Source organism: Bubalus kerabau, chromosome 13, assembly GCF_029407905.1.
Source record: "Bubalus kerabau isolate K-KA32 ecotype Philippines breed swamp buffalo chromosome 13, PCC_UOA_SB_1v2, whole genome shotgun sequence".
Lineage (NCBI taxonomy): Eukaryota > Metazoa > Chordata > Mammalia > Artiodactyla > Bovidae > Bubalus > Bubalus kerabau.
This window is the reverse complement of record NC_073636.1, coordinates 26,872,416-26,897,776: the sequence shown is the minus strand read 5'-3', so window position 1 is coordinate 26,897,776 and position 25,361 is coordinate 26,872,416. Positions and strand designations below refer to the sequence as shown.

General features: G+C 39.0%; 1 protein-coding gene across 1 annotated transcript in view; it reads right to left on the bottom strand.

Moving 5' to 3' along the window:
• MYO3A (myosin IIIA) overlaps window positions 1–25,361 on the bottom strand; it is a 161,861-nt gene that overhangs the window by 107,555 nt on the left and 28,945 nt on the right. Inside the window, exons 5-8 of the mRNA XM_055545372.1 lie at window positions 18,226–18,302; window positions 11,563–11,708; window positions 8,320–8,385; window positions 4,720–4,875 (exon numbers count right to left, since the gene is read on the bottom strand). Of these exons, the coding sequence (XP_055401347.1) occupies window positions 4,720–4,875; window positions 8,320–8,385; window positions 11,563–11,708; window positions 18,226–18,302 (445 nt within the window). The remainder of the gene's footprint in view (window positions 1–4,719; window positions 4,876–8,319; window positions 8,386–11,562; window positions 11,709–18,225; window positions 18,303–25,361) is intronic.

The window sequence follows — 25,361 nt, the reverse complement described above, 5'->3', positions numbered from 1 at the left end:
TTCAAAATTGAAGGGAGATGTGTCAAGAGAGAGAAAATACAGATGTGGTGAGAGGATGTTCAAGAGAAACAACGTAATTCAAACTAAAGACTTGCCAACTCACCCGTCCGTTGTGCCCACTTTTTTTTTTGGCTAGAACACAGCTGTTCCCAGTCCCACTTGAGATGAGATTCATCACCACATATTTATAATTTTTAAAAAAGGAGGAGGAAGAGTGATAAGCAAAAGACAGAAGAAGAGTATATGCCATATGAAAGAATCATAGGAAAAGTTCAGACAAAAAGTTCTCCATCCTAAGACATTTCTTAGATGATGTCTCATTAAAAGAGAAAAATCTTTAAGAGGGGGCACAAAACTTTAATGAAGAGATAGGTAGGCAAAAGAAAAACTGAGTCAGCTTGATTCAGAAAAGAAATGGAGGAAAATCAGGAAAGAAAAGCAACAAGATGCAGAATATACATGACTGAGGTCACAGATGTGATAAGCATGTGGTCTGAGCACACAAAACCCAAGAAGAGAACAAAGACCCAATTGGCTCTCATAAGCCAGAAGTGTGGGCTCCCACACACCACAGGGTATAGGCAAAATTGATATGGAAAGACTGACAAGAAGACACAGGTGGGCAAAATTATGAAAACCTTATGGACACTCTGCAGAAGCGGCCAATCAGGAGCAAAGGGAGAAATGTCATTGCCTTGGTTCTTTCAACAGCAATACACACTGCCTAAGAGATGGTGGAACAATGTATGTAATACTTCCAGGAAAAGAAACACTAACCTAAGTATATTTTACCTAGCTAAACTAGGCTTCAAGTTCAAGAGGCAAGAAGCTAGGGTTGGAGGCTTTCTGAAAAGTACCATGAGATGATGCAATTTATCTACCTAAGAGAATAATGAAAGAACTCAGGAAAGGAGAAGATCACTTCAGTCACTCAGTTGTGTCCAGCTCTTTGTGACATCATGGACTGCAGCACACCAGGCTTCCCTGTCCATCACCAACTCCTGGAGCTTGCTCAAACTCATGTCCATCAAGTCCGTGATGCCATCCAACCATCTCATCCTCTGTCCTCCCCTTCTGCCCCCACCTTCAATCTTTCCCAGCATTAAGGTCTTTTCCAATGAATCCGTTCTTTGTATCAGGTGGCCAAAATATTAGAGCTTCAGCTTCAGCATCAGTCCTTCCAATGAATATTTAGGACTGATTTCCTGAATTTAGGGAAATTTAGGATTGACTGGTTGGATCTCCTTGCAGTCCAAGGGACTCTCAAGAGTCTTCTCCAACACCACAGTTCAAAAGCATCAATTCTTCAGCACTGAGCTTTCTTTATGGTCCAACTCTCACATCCATACATGACTACTGGAAAAACCATAGCTTTGACTAGATGGACCTTTATCAGCAAAGTAATATCCCTGCTTTTAAACATACTGTCTAGGTTTGTCATAGCTTTTCTTCCAAGGAGCAAGTATCTCTTAATTTTATGGCTGCAGTCACCATCTGCAGTGATTTTGGAGCCCAAGAAAATAAAGTCTGTCACTGTTTCCATTGTCTCTCCATCTATTTGCCATTAAGTGATGGGACCAGATGCCATGATCTTAGTTTTTTGAATGTTGCATTGTAAAATAGAAAAGCTTGTGAGCAACTGCCTATTCCTGTTTATTTGAATTTATTTATTACTCCTTAGGAACAAATATGCTCATAATGGTCTTCCAGGGAGTGCTGATTCAATCATCTATTCCTTATAAAGTTCCTGGAGACCAAGTTTAAAAGCTATTCAGCCTTACTTAGGAGCTTTTCCAGAAGGGGGAAGTGGTGAAGAAAGGCATAAGAAGATATCTCAGTTGGGGAAGAAGTGATCATTTCTTTTCTAAATTTCCTGGTCCTAGATGGGCGCTTACTACATTCCCAGCTTACTACATTACTGACATTATCAATCTCTTTCCAGGTTATTGATCTTGAATGGACACAGCCATCAGCTCATGCCTTGATGAGACATTTTCTCCTAGATCTTCCAAGGAAAATTTGTTCAACCCCTTATTTTGGCCAAAATGAGATTTGAATTTTTCAAAATCAAATGTACTTAGAAGCATGCACATGCATGCATGCACACTCTCTCACACACACCAACTAAAACATCCCACAAAAATATAGAAATAAGTGTTTATGTCAATAGGTTCATCATTTCAAAATATCCAACAATAGCCACTAAATGCTTTGATAATTAAACTTAATAAGGACCAACTTCCCCACTTTTGGAAAAATAACAGTTGTTTAAAGTCAGGAAGAAACATGGAGGAAAAGCAAAAGGTATTCAAGATTACTGCCCCAATCTGTCTTGGTGTATCTGTAGTTCACCTTTTAGAACCAATGGCAGGAGGGTGCCCAGCAGGACACAGGGGCCTCGGGGCCCGCCCTATCAGGGCTGTCAGGGACCCAGGTCAAACTGATCACTCAACCTGACTTTCAGTGCTCTCTGTAGTCTGGTCTCTGCGTGTCTCTCCAATCCTATTTCTAAATTTTCCTCCTTACAATTCTGATTAAATGTATTTCTCCTTGCTTTCATGATTTTGCTCAAGCTGGTCCTTAGAGCAATAATGTTCATCTAGCAGTAATTCTATTTTCACAGGATTAGGTCTGGCTTCTCTCTTGAGTGTCGATTAAAGACTGCTTCCTGGATAAGCCCCGGTGTCACTGCCAGTGGCGGTACTGCTGGCTTCTTCCAAACTCTCACAGAACATTATTTTTATTCCTTTTAGGGATTGAAGCCTCCTACTCTATATAATGGTTAGGTACATGCTGGTTTTAAGTTAAAAAGGAAGACCCTTTTCAGGATCTTATTTTGGTCAAAATAAGAGGCAAAGGAATTATCTGTGTGAAATCCAGGAGAAAAGGTCTCATCAAGGTATGAGCTGGTGGCAGTCTGACCAAGACAGAGAACACAGAGCACAGAGTCTACAGCTGCTTCAGCTGTCAGACCTGTGTGGAGCACCTCATCCAGACTGAGTTGGCCTCAGTCAATATGGAGACAACACAAATGCTGTCTCAACATATCATTTCTATGGTGGTAAGGACTATATCACAATTGATAATGGGTTGAGTGGGGCTGTAAGAAATTTAGCCTTGTTAATGTAAGTAGGAGAGAAAAATACGTCAAGATAATCCTGAGATTTCTGGTGGTTATGGGGTGAGTGGCGGTGCCACTAAAAATAAAGGGAACAAAGAACTAATTTGGGGTGGGACAGCACAGGCTCCATGTTGGACTGGCTGAGTTTGAAGCAAGTTTCTTTGAAATACACATGTGGAGATGGGAATGAAAAGGAGTTATTATGAGAGCAGTCAGGATAGCATTTTAGAAGCCCTGTGTATTAAGGGTGAGTAATTCTCACCATGACATTGTCAGAGACTTTAGAGGAAAATTATCTTGCCCAGAAAATAGAAAGTAAAATTGGGCGACGTATTGTACTGCAGTGAAAGAACCCTGTTATTATTTCCTATTGATTTTTCTGCTTCCTTCTTTTCTTTTCTTTTGGTAAAATCAAAATCCCATTCTAGTGCATGTACATTGCATAAAGTCCCACACTTAAATAAATAATTGACAGCCTGAACCAGGCACTTGTAGCACTAAAAGTTTGGACAATTTTTTAAATTCATCTTTCATTTGTTAATCCTTTGAAATGTGTCTCAGATTTGCCTTGTACTGTGGTTTAAAAATCACATCTTTTGGGACAAGTGGGATGATTATAGCAGTTTGGGATTGACATGTACACATCGTTATATTTAAAATAGATAACAAGGATCTTCTGAATAGCACAGGGAACTCTCCTCAATATTGTGTAATAACCTGAATGAGAAAAGAACTTGAAAAAGAACAGATACATGTATATGTATAATTGAACCACCTTCCTGTATACTTGAAACTAAAACATCATTGTTAATCAACTATACTCCAATATAAAATTTAAAAATGTTGAATTTGTGGTAGAAGGATATTTAAAACATCATTGTTAATCAACTATACTCCAATATAAAATTTAAAAATGTTGAATTTGTGGTAGAAGGATATTTAAAGGAATATTCTTTCACTAGCCAGTGAAAGAAGGCAAGCTCCAGGACATATATATTTCAATTTTGTTTTTAAATGTACTTCCAATAATAAGATACTAGAAGGTATAGATTTAAATTTTATAACTGATTTTATGTTGTATACTTCTATGTATCTTCTAAACTCCATAAAATAAATATATATACTATCTATAAGCTGTAAAAATAGTCAAAATTATGAAAACTATACATAATAGATCATTAAAAATGATTTTTGAATATAATTCAACCAGAGAAAATGATACCAAAAATAATAATGTCAAAAAAAATTTCAAGTGTTATGTTCATTTTTAAATCTCTAATATAAGGTATCTTACTTCACAGAAGAGGAGAAAAATACAAGAAAATATAAGCCAATACTAATCACCTATTGAAGCTTATATTCTATGTTATGAAGAAGTTGTTTAAAAAATGCTGCCAGTAATATTCCCAATATCAGGATGCAACTCAACTTGAGACATTCACTCTTCATGCAAATACCACCTTATCTCCAAACCATAATCAGTGAATTGAAATAATTAAACCAGGAAGTTCTTTCCTCACCTTAACAACCATTGGATTATAAAGCAGTCAGACTCTTTAAATGATCTTTGGACTTTTGGAGTCAAAATATTTGATTACCTGGCCTTTTCTGTGCCTCCTGTGCACTGATAAATGCCAATGAATTCTGTGAGTTGTTTTTGTAACATCGCATCTTTGCCTTCAACTTGAGTAATGAATGTATGCTGTAAAAGATCTGACACTGTTGGACGCTTTTCATAATCCTTAGTCAAACACCTGCACTGGCAGAAAGGAACATGCAATTATTAGATAAGTTAAAGTTTTGAATTTATTATTCACAGTCCTAAAAACGACTCTAACACAAAGGAATGATGTTCTTCATTGATGCTCAGCCCAAGAAACATATCTCAAAAAAATGTTAAAACTGAAATCCGAGGAATTAATGTCTGTGAAAGTGCACACATCTGTGGGCGATTATGCTGTAGTGAAACCAACTTTCAACTAAATTCTACTTTCCTTGCCTCCTAGCAAGTATTACTGCAGAGTGCTAATTGAACTCAGTCTCCACTGCCAAGTCTCTTTTAGTGAAAGATAAACAACAATGAAGTCATTACAGTTTTAATGCTTATCTAAAATTACAACAAACTTTTCAGTCTCCCTTCACTAACGCTTTTAAAGGTTTTTCAATTGATCTGTTTCTTTCTACGTGATAAAACTACTAACCCATGTGCAAGGGCTTATGCACTGCTGCTGCTGCTGCTGCTAAGTCGCTTTAGTTGTGTCCGACTCTGTGTGACCCCATAGACGGCAGCCCACCAGGGCCCGCCGTCCCTGGGATTCTCCAGGCAAGAACACTGGAGTGGGTTGTCATTTCCTTCTCCAATGCATGAAAGTGAAAAGTGAAAGTGAAGTCATTCAGTCGTGTCCGACTCTTCGCAACCCCATGGACTGCAGCCTACCAGGCTCCTCTGTCCATGGGATTTTCCAGGCAAGAGTACTGGAGTGGGTTTGCCATTGCATTCTCTGGCTTATGCACTGAGGATGTTTAAATCCCATGTCAGTGGATGGGCTTTGAGGTCCTACAGTACACGTACTAATGTGTATCACATAGGATCAACCAGGTGAGAGCACCTGAAACAGCATCACAGGAGGAACCCTGGAAGAAACATCGAATGTTTAATCAGCTGCCTTCAGATATTGGAAAGAGGAGTTAAGACTAGTCTTCAAGGCAAGGAAACAAAAAAGTTAGGATTGATGGGTAGAATTAAAAGAGAAATAGATTTCTGGTCCATATAAGAGCGAACTTTTTGACAGAAGATGGAATGGGCAGCATTGGGAAGTAAGATTATTTTTATCAAGGGATTACTGATTGGCTTCTCAGTGCACCATGTTCAAGAAGAATTCATGTTCTGCGCACTCTTTCAGTCCTGAGATTTTTGAGGATCTATGGTTATGAGGAAACTGGTCAGGGTGGCACTGTCATTTGAGGATAGAAAAAAACAAAAAGGAACCCAAGCCTGACCTGAGCCATGCCACTTCTTATCTGTATTGTTAATCCTTCTGGTTTGAGAATTTGGCAATTTATTCTACTGGAATTAACTAAACAAATACTGGCTTCCACGATGGTGCTAGCGGTAAAGAACCCACCTGCTAATATAGGAGATGCCTGAGACAAGGGTTCGATCCCTGGGTCAGGAAGACCCCCTGTAGGAGGGCACGGCAACCCACTCCAGTATTCTTGCCTGGAGAATCGCCATGGACAGAGGAGCCTAGTGGGCTATAGCCCACAGGGTTGCAAACAGTCAGACACTAGCAATTTAGCTTACAAACACAAACAGATACTACCCAGGGATGCTAAAAGATGCTAAAGAATAAGGATGACAATGTCTCAAAATAAGATGTGCTTTTAGTTTTCATTTAGTTTAGCACAATGTGTCAATTTCTGCCACCTTCAACACTTGTATCTACGTACTGAGATTAATCACATTGGAGATTATTTTATTCAGTTAAAACCTTAACAGTTAAACTGCTGTGTGCCAGCCACTGGACTTAGAATGAAAAGTAAGGCACATGCGGTGCCCTGGAGTTGTTTACTGTCTATTTAGGGAGCAAGATCTCTAAACAGGGAGTGAAATAAAAGAAGAAATGGTATTAGAGGAAGAGGAACCAAGGACAGGAAGAGCTTCCCGGGCAGAGACCTAACTGCCTGAAGGAAAAGAGGAAATGCTTCTCAGAGGTGAAACTGTATGGAATATGTCAAAATCACCAAGCTGCATTAACGGATCCACATGGAAGGATCTGCCCACATGAGTCATGACTACAAGTCGTGGGGAACACTTCAAAGTTACCAACGATTCTCCTATGAGGTCAAAGGAATTCGGCTGCAGTTCATTAAATATTATGCAGTGTGTAGTACATATGTAGCAATGATTAGTTAAGTAAAAACTAAAAGAAAAAACATTGCCACTATTTCTTGTGTTTGCATAACCCTTATATCAGCCTCTTACCTTTATAGAAACAAGCAGATATTCTTGGTATGAAAACCAGCAATTTCAATGTGACAAAGATGATTAGTTCCTCTACTTTTTTTCCCTTTTTACATTTTCTGAGTGAAGTTTGACACATTCAAGCTTAATGACCCCTTCTCTCCCATTCAAAACCTTCAGTCATCCCTTCCCTTATTTTTTCAAGGTGAAGTCATGAGAAAGACTGTGAAAAAAATTTCACGGACAGATTTACAAATAGCTGATGCATAGCTTCTACTCAGTTGTCTGGAGGCACTGCATTTATACTAAATATCTGTCAAATTAAAAGTGAATTTCAAATATCTAAGATTTTATCTGCATGATTATCTGACTTACCAAGTGCAATGAAAACTCCCTGGCTGTGATGAGAATTAGTGATGCAGATAACTGAAGGGCTAAATAACTGACTGACTATACGATTGGTAAGAAGGTGGGAGATGCTAAGGGCAAGATTGCAAAAGGCAGGTGGACAGAAGAAACCACTCACGGGTGATGCAGCGTCTGCAGAAGCACAGTCATCGACAGAATGAACGTGACCCTGAGATCATTATCGAAACAATAATAAGTTCACTGAACATTCAGAAGACACTACAAATGCTTGTTTTGATGAAGATCATGGGAACCTCTAGGGTTATTTAATAGATAAAGAGGAGAGTCAGAAGCTTGGAGGAATGATTATAAAAGGCCCATCTCAAAGTCATATAGCAGGATGTAATTTCTTTGACTCCTCTAAAAGACTCTAAGGGCTCTCCTGGTGGTCCAGTGGTTAAACTTTGTCTTCAAATGCAGGGGGTGTGGGTTCGATCCCTGGTCGAGAAGCTAAGATCCCACATGCTTCCTGGCCAAAAAAAAAAAAAAAAACCACAACACAGAACAGAAGCAATATTGTAATAAGTTCAATAAGGACATTAAAAATGTGTGCCTGCTAAATCACTTCAGTGATGTCTGACTCTGTGTGACCCTATGGACTGTAGCTTGTTAGGCTTCTCTGTCCATGGGATTTCCAGGCAAGAATACTGGAGTGGGTTGCCATACCCTCCTCCAGGAAATCTTCCTGACTCTGGGATAGAACCTGGATCTCTTAAGTCTCCTGCATTGGCAGCTGGGTTCTTTACCACTAGTGCCACCTGGAATGGCCCACATCAAAATTAAAAAAATAATAATAATAAAAAGAAAAAACTCTATTGTTACTCACTTGCTGATGAAGTCATTGAATTCTGCTGACCATATCTCAGGTTGCCTCAGTTTTGGGGGTGGATTCCTAGAAAAATAAGATACAAGGTTGGATAGTACACATTGGCCAGGCAGGACAAAATTAATAGGCAGGACTGGACAGACTAATGTATCACTGCACTCAAATCCTGCCAGGTATAATCAAGTATTACCATCATTTTCCAATTCAAAGACAGATAATTAGTTATTAATCATTCTTTATATGGAATGACAGGTCTCTTGCTTCTCTGAAAGCACATAATACACCCATTTTTTTCCCAGCTGATCTTTTTTTCTTCGAAAGAACCTTCTTGCTTTGAACTGAGAGCCCTAGAGGAAAACATAAATACTTAGCTGATTAGAAACAATGGCTCCTGGGGAAAAGATTTTTTTACTTTGAGTCCTACAAAAATCTCTGATGGATATTCAGGAGACACAAAGGTGACTGGAAAGGAGGATTATTCAGAATATGCAAGAAACCTTAGCAGAGAGGCCTTTATAGAAGAGTGCCTTTATGACTTGTTCTGTTGTTACTTGGGTAGATGGCCAGAAACAAGATTACAAAAGTAAGGAACTGGAAAATATGATTGGCAATAAAGCTCTGAATGCCACTGCAAGATTCTGTTATTAATTCCTTTCATTTTAAGCTGAACAAATCTTTTCTTTTTTGTGATGTTCATGAACACAAAGGAACATCATCTGAAAATGAGGCTGATCTCTAACTGTAATCAAGCAACACTGATCAACCACGATAACCGTGATAGTTGAATGTCCTGAAGTACCGCTTTATGTTAATTCCAACAGCTCTTTGTTTTCATTAGTGGAATGGAAATACTTTGTCTTCAGCTCTGCTTTACTCCTTAAATAGCTCAAAATGAAATTAATGTACAGTCTGTACAGGCTCATTAAAGAAAAGTGCAGCTACTCATCCACTAGATCACACTGAAAGCTCATTTTACAATCCTTAGGACTATTTGAAGATTGCTGATTTGCACATTAAAAGAAGTAATTCTTTTCTCCAACAATTTTGCTTGGCTTCTTGTTCTCCTGAAAAACTCTTCTAAGAGATTTACTGGTTTGCTTTGAGTAGAGCAAGATTTTGATGATTTTAGAACATTCAGAACTAGGTAGCTTTACAGATCCTCCTTTTTTCCTAATTATTTCTTCAGTCAGTATTCTTAGAACTCTATTTTAAAGATATACTGGTGGCACAAGGAATAAGAAACAACTGAGATGGTGCAGTTTCCAGAGGTGCCTTGCTCACAGGTACCATATAGATCAACAGTAGCATCCCTCTTTCATGTGGCATCATCATTAAGAGTAATAACCCTGGGCTAACTATGTTTATTTAAACCATAATTTAAATAGCTCAGGGAAAACAGTGCTTCATCTCACATACAGAATGACAACAGGAATTAGGATATACAGATTCTGTTGGTTTTCCTCAAATTTAATGAAATGCCTTAGACCTGATACAGAGCAGGTTTTCTGCTCTTTTTCTGTAATCTCATTTCCACACTTTCTGTGTGTGCTAAGTCGCTTCAGTAATGTCTGACTCTGTGCGACCCTATGGACCGTAGCCTGTGAGGCTTCTCTGTCTATGGGATTCTCCAAGTAAGAATACTGGAGTCAGTTGCCATGCCCTCCTCCAGAGATCTTCTGACTCAGATATTGAACCTGCATCTCTTACATCTCCTGCATTGGTAGGCAGGTTCTTTACTACTAGTGCTACCTGGGAAGCCCCACTTATTAGTAAGCAATATATTTTACAAACAGTAAGACCTGAGAGATACATTGAAATTGTTATGGAAAGGATGATATATATATATTTAAGGTATTATAACTCAATAAATACAGGCAGGACAAAAAATTACAAGGTAAACTTAAAAACAAGTTTGAATGTTTTACACTAATTTAATTTCATGCCAAATATTCCAAATAGATCTATTTGGAAATGAATAGGTCATATTGGCATTATTTCTTTTGGACTGGAACCACCCCCGACAAGGACTTTTACATATGATTCAATGTTCTACAGGCATTAGGATCCCACAATTTATTTAATGGAGAGTGGGGGAACAGATTTTAGCATACCTCATCTCTCCACCCTGGACCCATGTTCCCATAGGCCCTCTCTGTGCATTTCATTAAAATTAAGATAGCAGGCAAAATCCATAAGAAAGTCTTTAGGATTTCCCTGGTCATACAGTGGATAAGAATCCACCTGCCAATGCAAGGGACATGAGTTTCATCCCTGGTCCAGGAAGATTCCACATGCTGCAGAGCAACCAATGCATGCGCCACAACTACTGAGTCCTCGGGCTGCAGCTACTGAAACCCATGTGCCCTAGAGTCCATGTTCCTCAATAACGGAAGCCACCACAATGAGAAACCTGAGCACCACAACTAGAGACTGGCCCCTGTTTTTTGCAACTAGAGAAAGTCCACGCACAGCAATGAAGATCCAATGCAACCAAAAATAAAAAATAAATAATATTTTGAAAAGAAAGTCTTTAAAAGATAATACATGTATAATAAAAATAGGCAGTCTTTTCATGTCAGTTTTCTGAAATATCTAGGAACTAACCAAAACATATACAGTGTTTAATTAGTGGTAAGCAAGAGGGAAAATCTGACAACACACATAAAAGGGGAGGTGTCTACACAGGAAAGTGCCTTCCTGGCTCCAAAGAGATTATTTTTCTAAGCTTAATGTTTTATATTAACATATTCAAAACACTAACATATTTAAAATCATTATTACTTTATCAAAAATTCTATGTCTAACTTTCTTAATACTATCATTTTAAAGCTCTAAACAAAGGGAAGTCTTAGCAAGTAATAAAAAATTATTAGATTGATAAGAGTGGAACAGAGCACATTACTGTTACATGGACTGTGGACCAGGGAGCCTTACTGATGAATCTGGGAGTGAATCTAGAGTGACAGGAAGTGCTGTTTTCCAAGCTCAATCCTTGCTAAAGAAACACACACACACACACACACACACAATACCAAGAGAAAGCACTTAGTACTAAGACCAGGGAAAATAAAACTATGGTACAAAAAGAGTGTCTTGAAAGAAGCAGAATGATATTCCAGGCCACTCTGCTCCCAACCTGTGGAAATATATCTGGATATTTCCATGAAGAGCTTGACAAGGATTCAGTGGCTGGAGGAAGAGAGAAAATTGGCAGGTACTGGACCCACATGAGAGCCCTCTGACCTGGGTATTTTGAAGAGTGCTCTCATGGGATGCAGGTCAGCTAGTGGAGGGTCTCCATCCCCCAGCTCAATGGCTGTGATCCCCAGGGACCACGTGTCACATCTGGCATCGTAAGTTGTATCCAGTTGCTGTTCACATGCAATCACCTAGTAGAAAATGAAAGAAAAAGGAAGCTTACAACTTCAATAAGCACATAGGAAAATGCTTAGAATGATGTGTAAGTGTTCACACTGATGAGCTTTGAGAGCTCCCAGCCAGGGCAGTAACATGGGGAAGTAAAACCTCAAATTATAATTAGTAGCGATAGTTTTATTCTAAGAATGTAGAATATCTTAGCAGGATTGAAAACAATAAGGGAAGAAGTCTATGAAAAAAAAAAGTATTTTTGAAAATGCAAAACAGAAAGGGGAATGAAAAAGTGTACCTAATGGGAAGGGATGGGATCAAACATACAGCTTAAAATTGTGCAATGATAATCATCTGATAAACATTTGATTAGTAAATAGAGTCATTCATCTTGGCAAAGATAAAGAACACATCTTTAACAAAAATTGAAGGATACAAAGAAAAATAAGCTTGCAGGAAGCCTAGGTATATGGCCTCCATCTTTTTTGACAACTTGAAGGCAAAAATGCGACAAGTGTGGAGAAATACAAAAAGGCTTATGCCATCAACAAGAGAAAAATAACTGGATAAAAATAAAAATTGATAAGATGTTAGTAGTTACCTGGGAGCACACTAGACAGTAAATCCTGTTGTTGTTTAGTCGCTCAGTTGTGTCTGACTCTTTGCGACCCCATGGACTACACAGTACACCAGGGTTCCTATCCTTTACTATCTCCCCGAGTTTGCTCAAACTCATGTCCATTGAGTTGGTGATGCTATCTAACCATCTCATCCTCTGTCTCTCCCTTCTCCTCCTGCCTTCAATCTCTCCCAGAATCAGGGTCTTTTCCAATGAGGTGGCTCTTCACATCAGGTGGCCAAAGTATTGGAGCTTCAGCTTCAGCATCAGTCCTTCCAGTGAATATTTAGGGTTAATTTCCTTTAGGATTGACTGGTTTGATCTCCTTGCAGTCCAAGGGACTCTCAAGAGTCTTCTCCAGCACCACAGTTCAAAAGCATCGATTCTTCGGCACTCAGCCTTCTTTATGGTCCAGTTCTCACATCTATATATGACTACCGGAAAAACCATAGCTTTGACTATACTGACCTTTGTCGGCAAAGTGATGTCTCTGTTAAGCTACAATCAGGTTTTTTAAAATTCCACTAATTACAGGATGTCATTGAAGAACAAGAAAAAAATTTTACATGTTGTGAACATCAACTCACAAGATAAATAAAATGGATAAAATGGATGATGGCAGGTTAGACTTCTTATCATTAAATTACAGTAATATGAAATGAGATACAAAGTGAAAGAAATCTAAGATCCTGTCTGGAATAGCGTTTCACCTTTCTGATTCCACTTAACATCAAATTTAACACATTAAAACATCCCTATGCTGGCACAGTGGGCACAATGTACCCATGACATTCTTAGTTTACGCTCACTTCCCTAGACTCATTATAAATACCTTCCCCTTCCCGGTTCACTCTCCAAATTGTCCTGGCTTGTACAATAAGTTACATGGTTACCTATCACAGTCACTGTCTCCCCTTCACCATGAAACACACATACTCTGGGAAGGATGGCTTTACATAATAAACAAATGCTACCTTTGGTCTAGAATTTAATAAAAAGATGTCAAATCAAGAATGCCACTTTTCAACGTATAATTGATTTAAACAACCTTGTTTACCTTGTTGTTTTCTAATTCTTAGAAATTAGACCTGAATAACAAAGAGCTGGTATTTATGTGATGTCTTCATTAACTAAATAGTTGATTACTCAAAACACATTCTTCAACAATTCTAGGTAAGCGGAAATTTACTGAAGTATTACCAATCATTCAAAAGTTGGCAAATGCTAAATGAATATAATGTGCACAAAATGTTAAACATATATCTATAGGATAATTTGAAAAGCCCATAATGAACCTTTCTCTTTTATATATTATTGGTTGGCTGAGCAGGAAAGCACTTTCAAACTGTGTCTGTGCTACAGTAGGCTTATCAATGGGAGAAGGCAATGGCACCCCACGCCAGTGCTCTTGCCTGGAAAATCCCATGGACGGAGGAGCCTGGAAGGCTGCAGTCCATGGGGTCGCTGAGGGTCGGACACGACTGAATGACTTCACTTTCACTTTTCACTTTCATGCATTGGAGAAGGAAATGGCAACCCACTCCAGTGTTCTTGCCTGGAGAATCCCAGGGAGGGGGGAGCCTGGTGTGCTGAGGTCGCACAGAGTCGGACACAACTGAAGTGACTTAGCAGCAACTTAGCAGCAGCAGGCTTATTAATAGTAAATAATGACTTATCAGTAAAACGACTGTCTAATAATTGCATAGTAAGGAGTATTAATTTTAATTATTAACTCATTTATTACTCTAATAGTTATATTTTAGATAAAAATATTAACTTTACTCATAGAGTGCTTCTAAGATCTACTAATCAAAATAGTTTTTACTAAATGACAAACTTAAAATATAATAATGGCTTTGTTATTATAAATTAGTATATTAAAAATATAAAACTAGACTATTATTTAATAGAAATGATAGTTATAGTATTTATTATAGTAATTATTCATATATGTAGATAAGATGTAAAGCTTGGTATTACAGCTAGATGTTATTAACTTCTCATTTTTAAACTTTTCACAGCTTTTAAAACACTAGTAATATATCAGAATTGAAGAAAAAAATCCACATTGGAAATTCTTTTATTCAATTTTGTTTTTGCTTATATGACTATACAGTCTACACATATTTTATTTATAAAGTTTAAGATAATTTATCATTTCTCCATATTTTACATTACACTTACATTTTAACTTTTTTTGCAAGTAGTAATTGAATTAGTATCAACATAGGAACAGCACACCAGGACTTAATCCTCCAGCAAATTTAATTCTATGATTTTGCAATATTAATGTAGTATTTAAATTACTTCTCTTCCTGTCACTCCCTAGAAAGATGTAGGCAAATAGCAGAGCTTTTCCCAAAGATGGCAGAGTTTTCAAACATAAATGTTCTTTACTGATAAATATAACTAAAAGGATTAAAAGCATTAACATTAAAGTGACTGTGGAGAAAAGATGTAACTCTAGAAAACTTTTCCTCAACTATTTTAGCAGTTTTTCTACATCTTCCCACAGGTTATGCTCAAAAGAATCTTCAAGGTGTGATGTAGCCCTAAGCAGAGACACTCAACATAGGACCTACTATAAATATAGGTTAAAAGCCCACATCTGATTTTAAATAAAGTCAAGGCTGTATATTGTCACCCTGCTTATTTAACTTATATACAGACTACATCATGTGAAATGCTGTGCTGAATGAAGTACAAGCTAGAATCAAGATTGTGGGGAGAAATATCAATAACCTCAGATATGCAGATGACATGACCCTTATGGCAGAAGGCAAAGAGGAATTTAAACAGCCTGTTGATGAAAGTGAAAGAAGAGAGTGAAAAAGCTGGCTGAAAACTCAACATTCAAAATATGAAGATCACGGTATCTGGTCCCACCACTTCATGGCAAATAGATGGGGAAAGAATACAGTAAGAGACTTTATTTTCTTGGGCTCCAAAATCACTGCAGATGGTGACGGCAGCCATGAAATTAAAAGATGCTTGCTCCTTGGGAGAAAAACAATGACAAACCTAGACAGCGTATTAAAAAGCAGAAATGATTATTTTGCTGAGAAAGGTCTGTATACTCAAGGCTATGGTTTTTTCAGTAGTCAGGTACGGATGTGAGAACTGGACAATAAAAAAGGCTAAGCACCAAAGAACTGATGCTTTTGAACTGCGGTGCTAGAGAAGACTCTTGAGAGTCCCTTGGACAGTAAGGAGATCAAACCAGTCAATCCTAAAGGAAATCAACCCTGAATATTCATTGAAAGGATTGAAGCTGAAGCTGAAACTCCAATACTTTGGCCACCTGATGTGAAGAGCCACCTCATTGGAAAAGACCCTGATGCTGGGAAAGACTGAAGGCAGAAGGAGAACGGGATGACAGAGGATGAGATGGTTGGATGATTTCACTGTCTCAATGGACATGAGTTTAAGCAAACTCTGGGAGATGGTAAAGAGCAGATAAGCCTGGCATGTTGTAGTCCATGGGGTCGCAAAGAGTCAGACAAGACTGAGCAACTGAACAACAAAAAGGGCACTTTTATATTTCTATCCAACTTAAAAACAAAATCTAAATATCATTAACAGAGATATGTGCACCCTAGATGTCCACTGACAGAACAATGACTAAAGATGAGGTCAGTTCAGTTCAGTTTAGTCGCTCAGTTGTGTCCGACTCTTTGCGACCCCATGAATCGCAGCACGCCAGGCCTCCCTGTCCATCACCAACTCCCAGAGTTCACTCAGACTCATGTCCATCGAGTCGGTGATGCCATCCAGCCATCTCATCCTCTGTCGTCCCCTTCTCCTTCTGCCCCCAATCCCTCCCAGCATCAGAGTCTTTTCCAATGAGTCAACTCTTCACATGAGGTGGCCAAAGTATTGGAGTTTCAGCTTCAGCATCAGTCTTTCCAATGAACACCCAGGACTGATCTCCTTAGAATGGACTGGTTGGATCTCCTTGCAGTCCAAGGGACTCTCAAGAGTCTTCTCCAACACCACAGTTCAAAAGCATCAATTCTTCAGTGCTCAACTTTCTTTGCAATCCAACTCTCACATCCATACATGACCACTGGAAAAACCATAGCCTTGACTAGATGGACCTTTGTTGGCAAAGTAATGTCTCTGCTTTTTAATATGGAATATGCTATGTACTATGTGTTCAGTCACTCAGTCATGTCCAACTCTTTGTGACCCCATGGACCATGGCCGCAAGGCATCTCTGTCCATGGGAATCTCCAGGCAAGAATACTGGAGTGGGTTGCCATGCCCTTCTCCAGGGGATCTTCTGGACCCAGGGATCAAACCCAGGTCTCCTGCGTCTCCTGCATTGTAGGCAGATTCTCTACCACTGAGATACTGGAGAAGCCCATACAATGGAATATTAGCCATTAAAAAGAACAAAGTTGGGTCATCTGTAGAGATGTGATAGACCTAGGGTCTGTCACACAGAGTGAAGTAAGTCAGAAAGATATTAATGCATATATGTGGAATCTACAAAAGTGGTACAGATGAACCTATTTTCAGGGCAGGAATAGAGATGCAGACTTAGAGAAGGTACATGTGGACACAGCAGGGGAAATGTAAGGTGGGATGAACTGGGAGCTTTGGATTGACATGTACACTACTGTGTACAAAATAAATAACTAATGAGAACCTATCGTATAGTACAGGGAGCTCAGCTGGGCACTCTGTGATGACCTAGAAGGTTGGGATGGGGAAGCAGAGGTTGGAGGGAGGCTCAAGAGGGAAGTGTATGTATACATACAGCTAATTCACTTCGTTGTACAGCAGAAGAACAGCATTATAATGCAATTATATTCCAATAAAAAGTATATTTAATGAAAACATAAGGTTGTGAGTACAGCTCACCCCTGAGCAACACATGGGTTAAGGGTTCCAATCTCCTGACAGTTGAAAATCCACATACTGCTATCTCTGCCTCAAAAACAGAGAAACTAATATATGACTCACCCAAGGGCAGGAAGCTGAAACAGTTTGGCTAGAACCAGGTCTCAAACTCTGGTTCTTTTGAATCCACACATTGTGAGCTCTGATTAAACACAAACTTTTCCCCATACTTAGTTAATTTAAAGATCTGTAAAATGAGATTGGGGATTAGTAGATACAAACTACTATGTATAAAAGGAATAAACCACAAGATTCTACTGTACTGCTGCTGCTGCTAAGTTGCTTTAGTCGTGTCCAACTCTGTGTGACCCCATAGACGGCAGCCCACCGGGCTCCCCCATCCAGGCAAGAACACTGGAGTGGGTTGCCATCTCCTTCTCCAATGCATGAAAGTGAAAAGTGAAAGTGAAGTCGCTCAGTCGTGTCCGACTCTTAGTGACCCCATGGACTACAGCCCACCAGGCCCCTCCGTCCATGCGATTTAGCAGGCAAGAGTACTGGAGTGGGGTGCCATTGCCTTCTCCGACTGTACAGAACAGGGAATTATACTCAATACCTTGTAATAACCTATAATGAAAAAGAATATGAAAAAGAACATATATATGTATAACTTAAATCACTTTGCTGTACAGCAGAAACACAACATTGTATATCACCTATACTTCAATAAAAAAAGAAAAACTGTAAAATGAAAATATAGGCACTATATTTATTGACAAAAATTTGCAGGTAAGTGGACCTGCAATTCAAACCTGTGCTATTCCACTGTAGTTTCTCTCTACCTCATCTGACTTATTCATTCAGTCTTTTGTGTATTCATATATTCGCTCACAGCCCATTTATCATCTCCCATGTCACTCCTCACACACGCAAATATCTCACATATAGACAACACAACTGACATTTTCTTCCAGTAGATTCTCACACACATATGGAGCTACAGCGTGCATGAAAACGAAACTCAGAAAGGATCAACCACACCATGTGTCTCCCTCAAAAAAACTCTATCTGACCTCAGGAGCCATCCAAAACGGCGTTCCTACAGATGTGTTCCGACGGTGCCAGGTGCTGGTGAGCTGAGCAGACACGCCTGGAAGGAAGAGACGAGACTTACTTTCTTGCATTCATTACTCAGGTTAAGGAGATTTCAACTGCAATAAATCTGCTTACAAACAAATATGATTCTCTTATAGCTGCCACTGGACTTGAACTTCACCTTAAGGCATCCGAACTCAGGATGTCTGCATAGCCAAGACATACAACGGTCCTCCTATTTTCTATTTCTCGTATCCAAACCTATTCAAACTTAAAGCCCCATGTCAAGCTTAAATTCCCCCATGCTGACTTCATCTGCTCCAGATTATACTAATCTCTACAGCCTTGACTTTCTAGATTTTAAACTATTTGTCTGTATTGCATATTTTTGTACATAGTTTTGATTTGAATGGTAGGCTCCCTTTGCTCCTTCCTCTCACTACTAATGCAGAAGGAAATGGCAACCCACTCCATTATTCTTGCCTAGAGAATCCCGTGGACAGAGGAGCCTGATGGGCTGCTGTCCATGGGGTCACACAGAGTCAGACACAACTGAAGTGACTCAGCATGCATACATGCATTGGAAAAGGAAATGGCAACCCACTCCAGTATTCTTGCCTAGAGAATCCCAGGGACAGAGGACTTGGTGGGCTGCCATCTACGGGGTCACACAGAGTCGGACATGACTGAAGCGACTCAGCAGCAGCAGCAGCCCACTATTAATTCTAGCGAACTGGATTGTTTCATATGGTGGCATACATATAGCAGGTGACTTGTGAATGCAAATAAAATTATTTTCCATCTATCATCTTGGGACAAATCACACCTGATGGGAAGTTTCAAATAAATTATTGGGGTTGGCCAAAAAAGTTCACTCAGGTTTTTCCATAAGCTGTTATAAGAAAACCTGAATGAACTTTTGGCCAGTCCATCACATCTATTAATATTTAAACCAACAGCATCAATAGGATCAGTTATTTTCCTTTAGAGAGACTATACACAGAAAGATTACAATGAGGAAGTTTAACAAAATATTTCAATCTTGTCATCCCATCAATTCTACCTGGTTAGATACAATCATAACTGGCTCTTAAGAAAATCTGGAGTATAGTCCCCCTCCTCACGGCTCATACTTCTGCTCCTCTGGCTGCACGATGCTTCTTCCCTTGACCTCACTCTGGACTTTATGCTTTTCAGTTGCTAAGTCATGTCCGACACTTTGCAACCCCATGGACTGCAGCACGCCAGGCTTCCCTGTCCTTCACTGTTTCCTGGAGTTTGCTGAAACTCATGTTCATTGAGTCAGTGATGCCATCCAACCATCTCAACCTGTCTCTCTCTTCTCCTTCTGTTAGTTCCAAATTGTGAACTTTAACTCCCTGACATCCTTGCTTTGAAAAGTACCTCCTGGGTGTGACATTTGTTTTAGGCTCTGGCTGTTCACCTTATAAGTCAAGTAGAACAAAGACACTAATTGATGTTTAAAACCGGATATATCTGATACCTCCAAGATGAGGTATCAAATTCAAAGGTCATGAAAATTCAAAGCTCATATTCAGTCAAAAGAGCCTTTCACTGGTGGAAATATACTTGAGCTGAGGCCTAAGTGGTACGTTTTGGTTCCACATTAATTCTTTCCCTCAAGGACTTCCTCCACTGATGTAATAAGTGGGACCTTGTCCTAAATGGGATCTGTATCTAAGCCTCCAAATCTTGCCTTTAAACATTTTATTATTTAACAGAAAAAATATCCTCATGAAATTGTTTTTGAAATTCAGAGAAGATGAACTAATCTGAGATTGAAGATTCTCTTGAATATTTCTAACAGATGATCTGAAGAAAGGGAATAATAGAGTTTCTCCAAAACGCACATCTCTCCCCAAGTATTTCAGCTTCCAGGAAAATTAAATGTTAATCTAAACATTTCATCTTGTCTTTTTCTATGAATTAAAGGCATAAATAAGCTTGACTTTTATGACAGTATCCAAGTACAGTAATTTATTTTTATAAGTAGGAAGAGTAAATAGATTTTAAAGAAATTTAATTTAAAATTGATTATTAATCTATTAAAATTTATTCTAAGTTTCTAATGATTTATGAAAAATCAAAAATTCTATTTTTCCCTCAGAAAACATTTCTGTTTCAACTTCATAAAGATTCTGTGAGAATTCAAATGTCATTTAAGCAAAATGTAAAAGGGGTAGAAAATAAACATGATTCAGTAAAATATCTAAAATTCTGCTTCTGGCAAGAAAGTGACAGACTAATCATTTCATAGTTATTTCTTCTTTCTGGGGATAAAGAAAAGATGATGTCACTAGAATTGGCATTTTTCAGCAAGCAGTCATGCCCTGGTGTTTGAATTTATAGATATGGATGACAGGAAAGGGTGGTCCCTCCACATTCCACAGGAAATATATGGAGAAAGATGCTGAGAAGTTCATTAGGATGTATTATGGGACCCAAGACAGACCATTCAGATTTTCTCTTGGAAATGTGAGTCTTGAATGGAGACAGGCCGGGAGGTGACTAGAGCAAGTCACCCAAAGTCGGGGCTCTAAGGATTCGCCCAAGTGATGCTGCTCCAGGTGATGCTGTTCTGGAGGTCCAGGGATGCCACAGCCCTTTCCTAGGAGGCCAGATCGCCCAGTCTCTCCCTTGACTTTGTATGTCACTCAGTGCTATTTTCAGTATCATTGCCTAAGTGGGTCAGAGTTAAGTTTCTGCTGCCTACAATCACAGAACTCTAATACAAGAGCAAGAATGATTTTACACATAAAGGAGCAGATTAACAAGGGTAATGGCCAATAATAATGAGTTTACAAAGCCTAAGATCATTAGGTTTTATATTAATATGAGAGTATATTATTTTTATTTATATTAATATAAATTAGAATTTTTTAAAGCAAACATCTGGCCTCCAAACTCCTTTCTTGATCACACTATTCCAAACAACAAGGAACTTCTGAGCAAGCATACCTAATACACTTTCCATATGTTTCCAGATATATTGATATATATATTATGAAACATACAAAGATAATTTTAAAGGATGGTATTAAAATATAACTATTATGAATATTTCATAATTAAGTTGGCTATTTCTTCACTCCAATGGTATATCTGGGATAATGAGTTACGAAGCTAGTGGTGCAAGGGAAAGTGAAAATCACTCAGTAGTGTCTGACTCTTTGTGACCCCATGGACTGTCTTCAGGCCAGAATACTATAGTGGGTAGTCTTTGCTTCTCCAGGGGATCTTCCCAACCCAGGGATCGAACCCAGGTCCCCACATTGCAGGCAGATTCTTTACCAGCTGAGCTACAAGGGAAGCCCAAGAATACTGGAGTGGGTAGCCTATCCCTTCTCCAGCAGATCTTTCCAACCCAGGAATCAAACCGGGGTCTCCTACATTGCAGGTGGATTCTTTACCAACTGAGCTATGACGGAAGCCCACAATGCTAGTGGAGTATCATATATTAAGAGTTTTTTGGAATCCTGCAGAAAGGATGTTTTACACCTGGCCCCTGTAAACTGTATGGAAATAAGAAAAATTTAGCCTGGAATGTGAAGCAGGAAAAACAAAAAAGTATCAAAATAAGTGAAAAAGGAAAAATGCAAGTAGGTAGAATAAGAAACCCCTGAGTCTGAAAATATTAGATGATTCTCAGGTTAAACACAATATACACACCTATGAAAGAGTGACAGAGGAAGCATGTTTGTTGAATGTTTCTGCAATAACTGTTAACCCCAAGATCATCTTTCCAACAGAACCAACTTCAGAGACAGATGGCAGCTTAATGGTTAAAACATGATCTCTAACATGATCATTTTCAGGATAGTAAACTTCAGCTGGACAGAAACGTGAGTTTCCTGAGGACAAACAGCATTTTTACTTAACATAAATTCCCACAAGAAAATTAGCTAATAAGGTATAAAAATGCAAAATTCAGTTTAAAATGATTGACATAATTACTTTAAAAGGCAACAAGAATCCAAATTATGAGTTCGGGACCTGCAGGAAGTAAAGAAGTTTAGGAAAATCATTTTGTACAGAGAGGAGCTAAGGGAATAATCACCAAAGTAAACAGTTATATAAGCATGTCAAAGGAGAAGAGGCTGAAGATGGAAAATTCCAGGCAGAAAGTTGGGATACAGAGAAGATATTAAAAGGAACAGAAGCAAACAAGAGATCGGGCTGAATGGAAAACAGATTAGAAGAGAGGGCAATAAGCCATTCAAAGTCAAAGCCATAAGAACATTAAGGAGGTTTGTGTCAACAATTCTTCAGCATTTTGCTTTGATTACATTGCTTGGGAATTATTAAGTCCTTCTAATAAGGCTTCCTGCGCTGTTTTTGGCTGGGCAGTCACCCTGTCCTCTATGGCTTATGTCCTGTTTCTGGGGCTGGGGGTGGGGGGGTGGAAATGTGCAGGATTTATATTTGTGGTTAGGACTCAGGTCTGAGAGAGTGAGAAGAAACATCAGATATGTGGTTTCCAAGGTGGTTCAAAAAGACCAGATGACTTCAGGGAGCTTGATTTACTATAACCACAGGACAAGACCCTTGCCATCTCAAGGGAGCAAAGGGAAGAGCTTGGGGTTTTGTTGTTAAAATCAAAACACTGCAGGGATGAGAACTGGGATCATAAAATTTACTATACCATCTAATACCCTCATTTTGTTGGTGAGGTTAGGACGGTATGATGATTAATTTTGTGTGTCAATTTGGTGGGCCCTGGTGCCCAGATATTTAGTTAAATGTCCTTATGGATACTTCTGGGAAGGTGGTTTTCAGATGAGAATTAGCATTTATATCAGCGGACTTGGGGTAAGACTGATTATTGTCCTTAACGTGGATGAGCCTCATGCAGTGAGAGACCATGATAGTGATCTCCACCAGATGAGGACTTCTGCCAGCTGACAGCCTTTGGACTCAACCTGCATCTTTTCCTGGCATCTACAGCCCACCAGCCCCCCATCAGGTTTTGAAGTCATCAGGCCTCCACAGTCACAGGAGCCATTTTCTTAAATTACATTTCTCTATATACACACAGTACACATCCTGTCTGAGCTGTGTCTCTGGAGAACTCTGACAGATGCAGATATCAGTGCTGAGAGTGGTGCCAGAGGCACAGAATCTTAAAGATGAGTTTTCTGAATTGGTCCTGGGGTTTCTGGAATTGACGCTTAAATCTGATTAGATTCAAAGACATGAATGGCTCCATTTCTAGGAGTCAAGAGAGCACCAACAATCCATGGCATGATATGGCGATAGAGATACACAAAATACCATCACTGAACACGTATAATTAAACACTCACTAGAGGAACAGATCAGCGTGACCATGTATATGATATCTCTGAACATTTTGGTCAAATGAGTAAGTATATTGAGACTGGCTGGTTGCTTTTCATTTCGCCGGACAGAATGAGGAAAGAAAAGGATGAGCTCAGGGATTCAAATTCCCAGTAAGTACTGCATGAATGACCCAAAAGCTTCCACATCTGCCCCCAAAAGAGACCCTTCTCTCCTACAGCCAGATTTGAGACTGATGAAAACCAAACCCAGAATCTCATCCTGCAAGTGGCTGGATTAAGATGCACACTGAATTCCCCCAACTTCAGAGGGTGTCTGCCATTAAAATAAAGGCACTGACTGGGAAGCAATGGGATCCCGAAAACTGGAATGCAGGTGTATGAGAAGATCCTATTGAAGGTGGGCTCTGAACCCCTAAATTCTGATCAATCTTCTCTGCCAGGAGAGGTAGCCCATGTGAGGAGATTAACCTTGCCTTTGCCCAAGGAAACTACCTTAATGGTCTCCTCTAATATAGTTGCCTTACAAGACACTGATAATTCTCAACATCCACCCCAATCACCTCTCTTTGCTCCTAAACCTATAATCAGACTCTAGTCCCACAAGAACCTTACAGGTGTGGTACAAAGAGCTACTTGATTTTTTAAACTTTACATAGATAGAAATTCAGAGAATATGTGTGGGAGCAGATATTAAGGATGTGGTATATGGTGGAAGGAAAAACATAAAACTTGAATCAGGCTAAAGTTACTGATATGAGCCCACTAAGCAGACATCTTATCCCTAACATTGCATCTAACAAGTTTGGCTGGTTGGCTCAGATATGGGTCAAAAAGTGGCCTCCAGTAAATGAACTTGAAACACCAGAACTGGTTCACTCTAGAGGAAGGGATGCAAAGACTTAGGATGACTGTAGTGTTAGAGGGGGTCTATCATTTAAGACCTAAGATCCCACATGCCACAGGGCAGCTAAGCCTGTGTGCTGCAACTAGAGAAGTGCCCATGCACCAAAACAAAGACACAGAGCAGCCAAAGTTTAAAAAATAAATTAAAAAATGTAAAACAAGAGGCAGAGAGGAAAGATTGGGTTTCTCCAGTGAGAGAGGAAGAGGCAGCAAGCCGTCCTGGTTCTTGCCTTCTGTTCTGTCCTTTCTAGTCCCTTTCGTCCTGTTCTTCTTACCCAGGAGACTCCCTTGTGAATCTTACTCACTTCTGGAGCTAGTCTGCGGTTCCTGTCCTCACAACTGAAAGACCCTTGACCAAGACATACAACTCTATCTGTAATGTTAAATTGCTTAGTTCATATAACTCTATCTGTAACGTTAAACTGCTTATTCAGTCTGAAAACACTGGAGACCACAGCTTCAGCTCAAACCACAAGGTCTAAAATAAAGAGCCCATTTATTCATGGTTTTGCTTTACAAAATGAAAGAATTTATTTTTCCTCTCAAATAAAATAAAGGTCACCTCTCTGAAGCACAAAAATAAATTTGAGCTGAGGAAAATATTAATTTTTTGTATAGATATGAAAATTCTCAAGCTCTGCCAACTTTTAAAAATGGTTCTTTCCTCTAGTTTCTTTTTTTTCAATATATCATTTCATTATACAAAACACTAGTTCTCCAGTTTTCAAGATGCATAACATTCAACTAACAAATACACATATTTGGTAGATATATATGTGTACATATTACATAATCTTTAAACATGTACATAAACATCTTTAGACATCTGTATTGTCTCCAAATTTCCTCCATAGTTTACATTTTTTTGACATAATCTTGACCTTAGTGAAA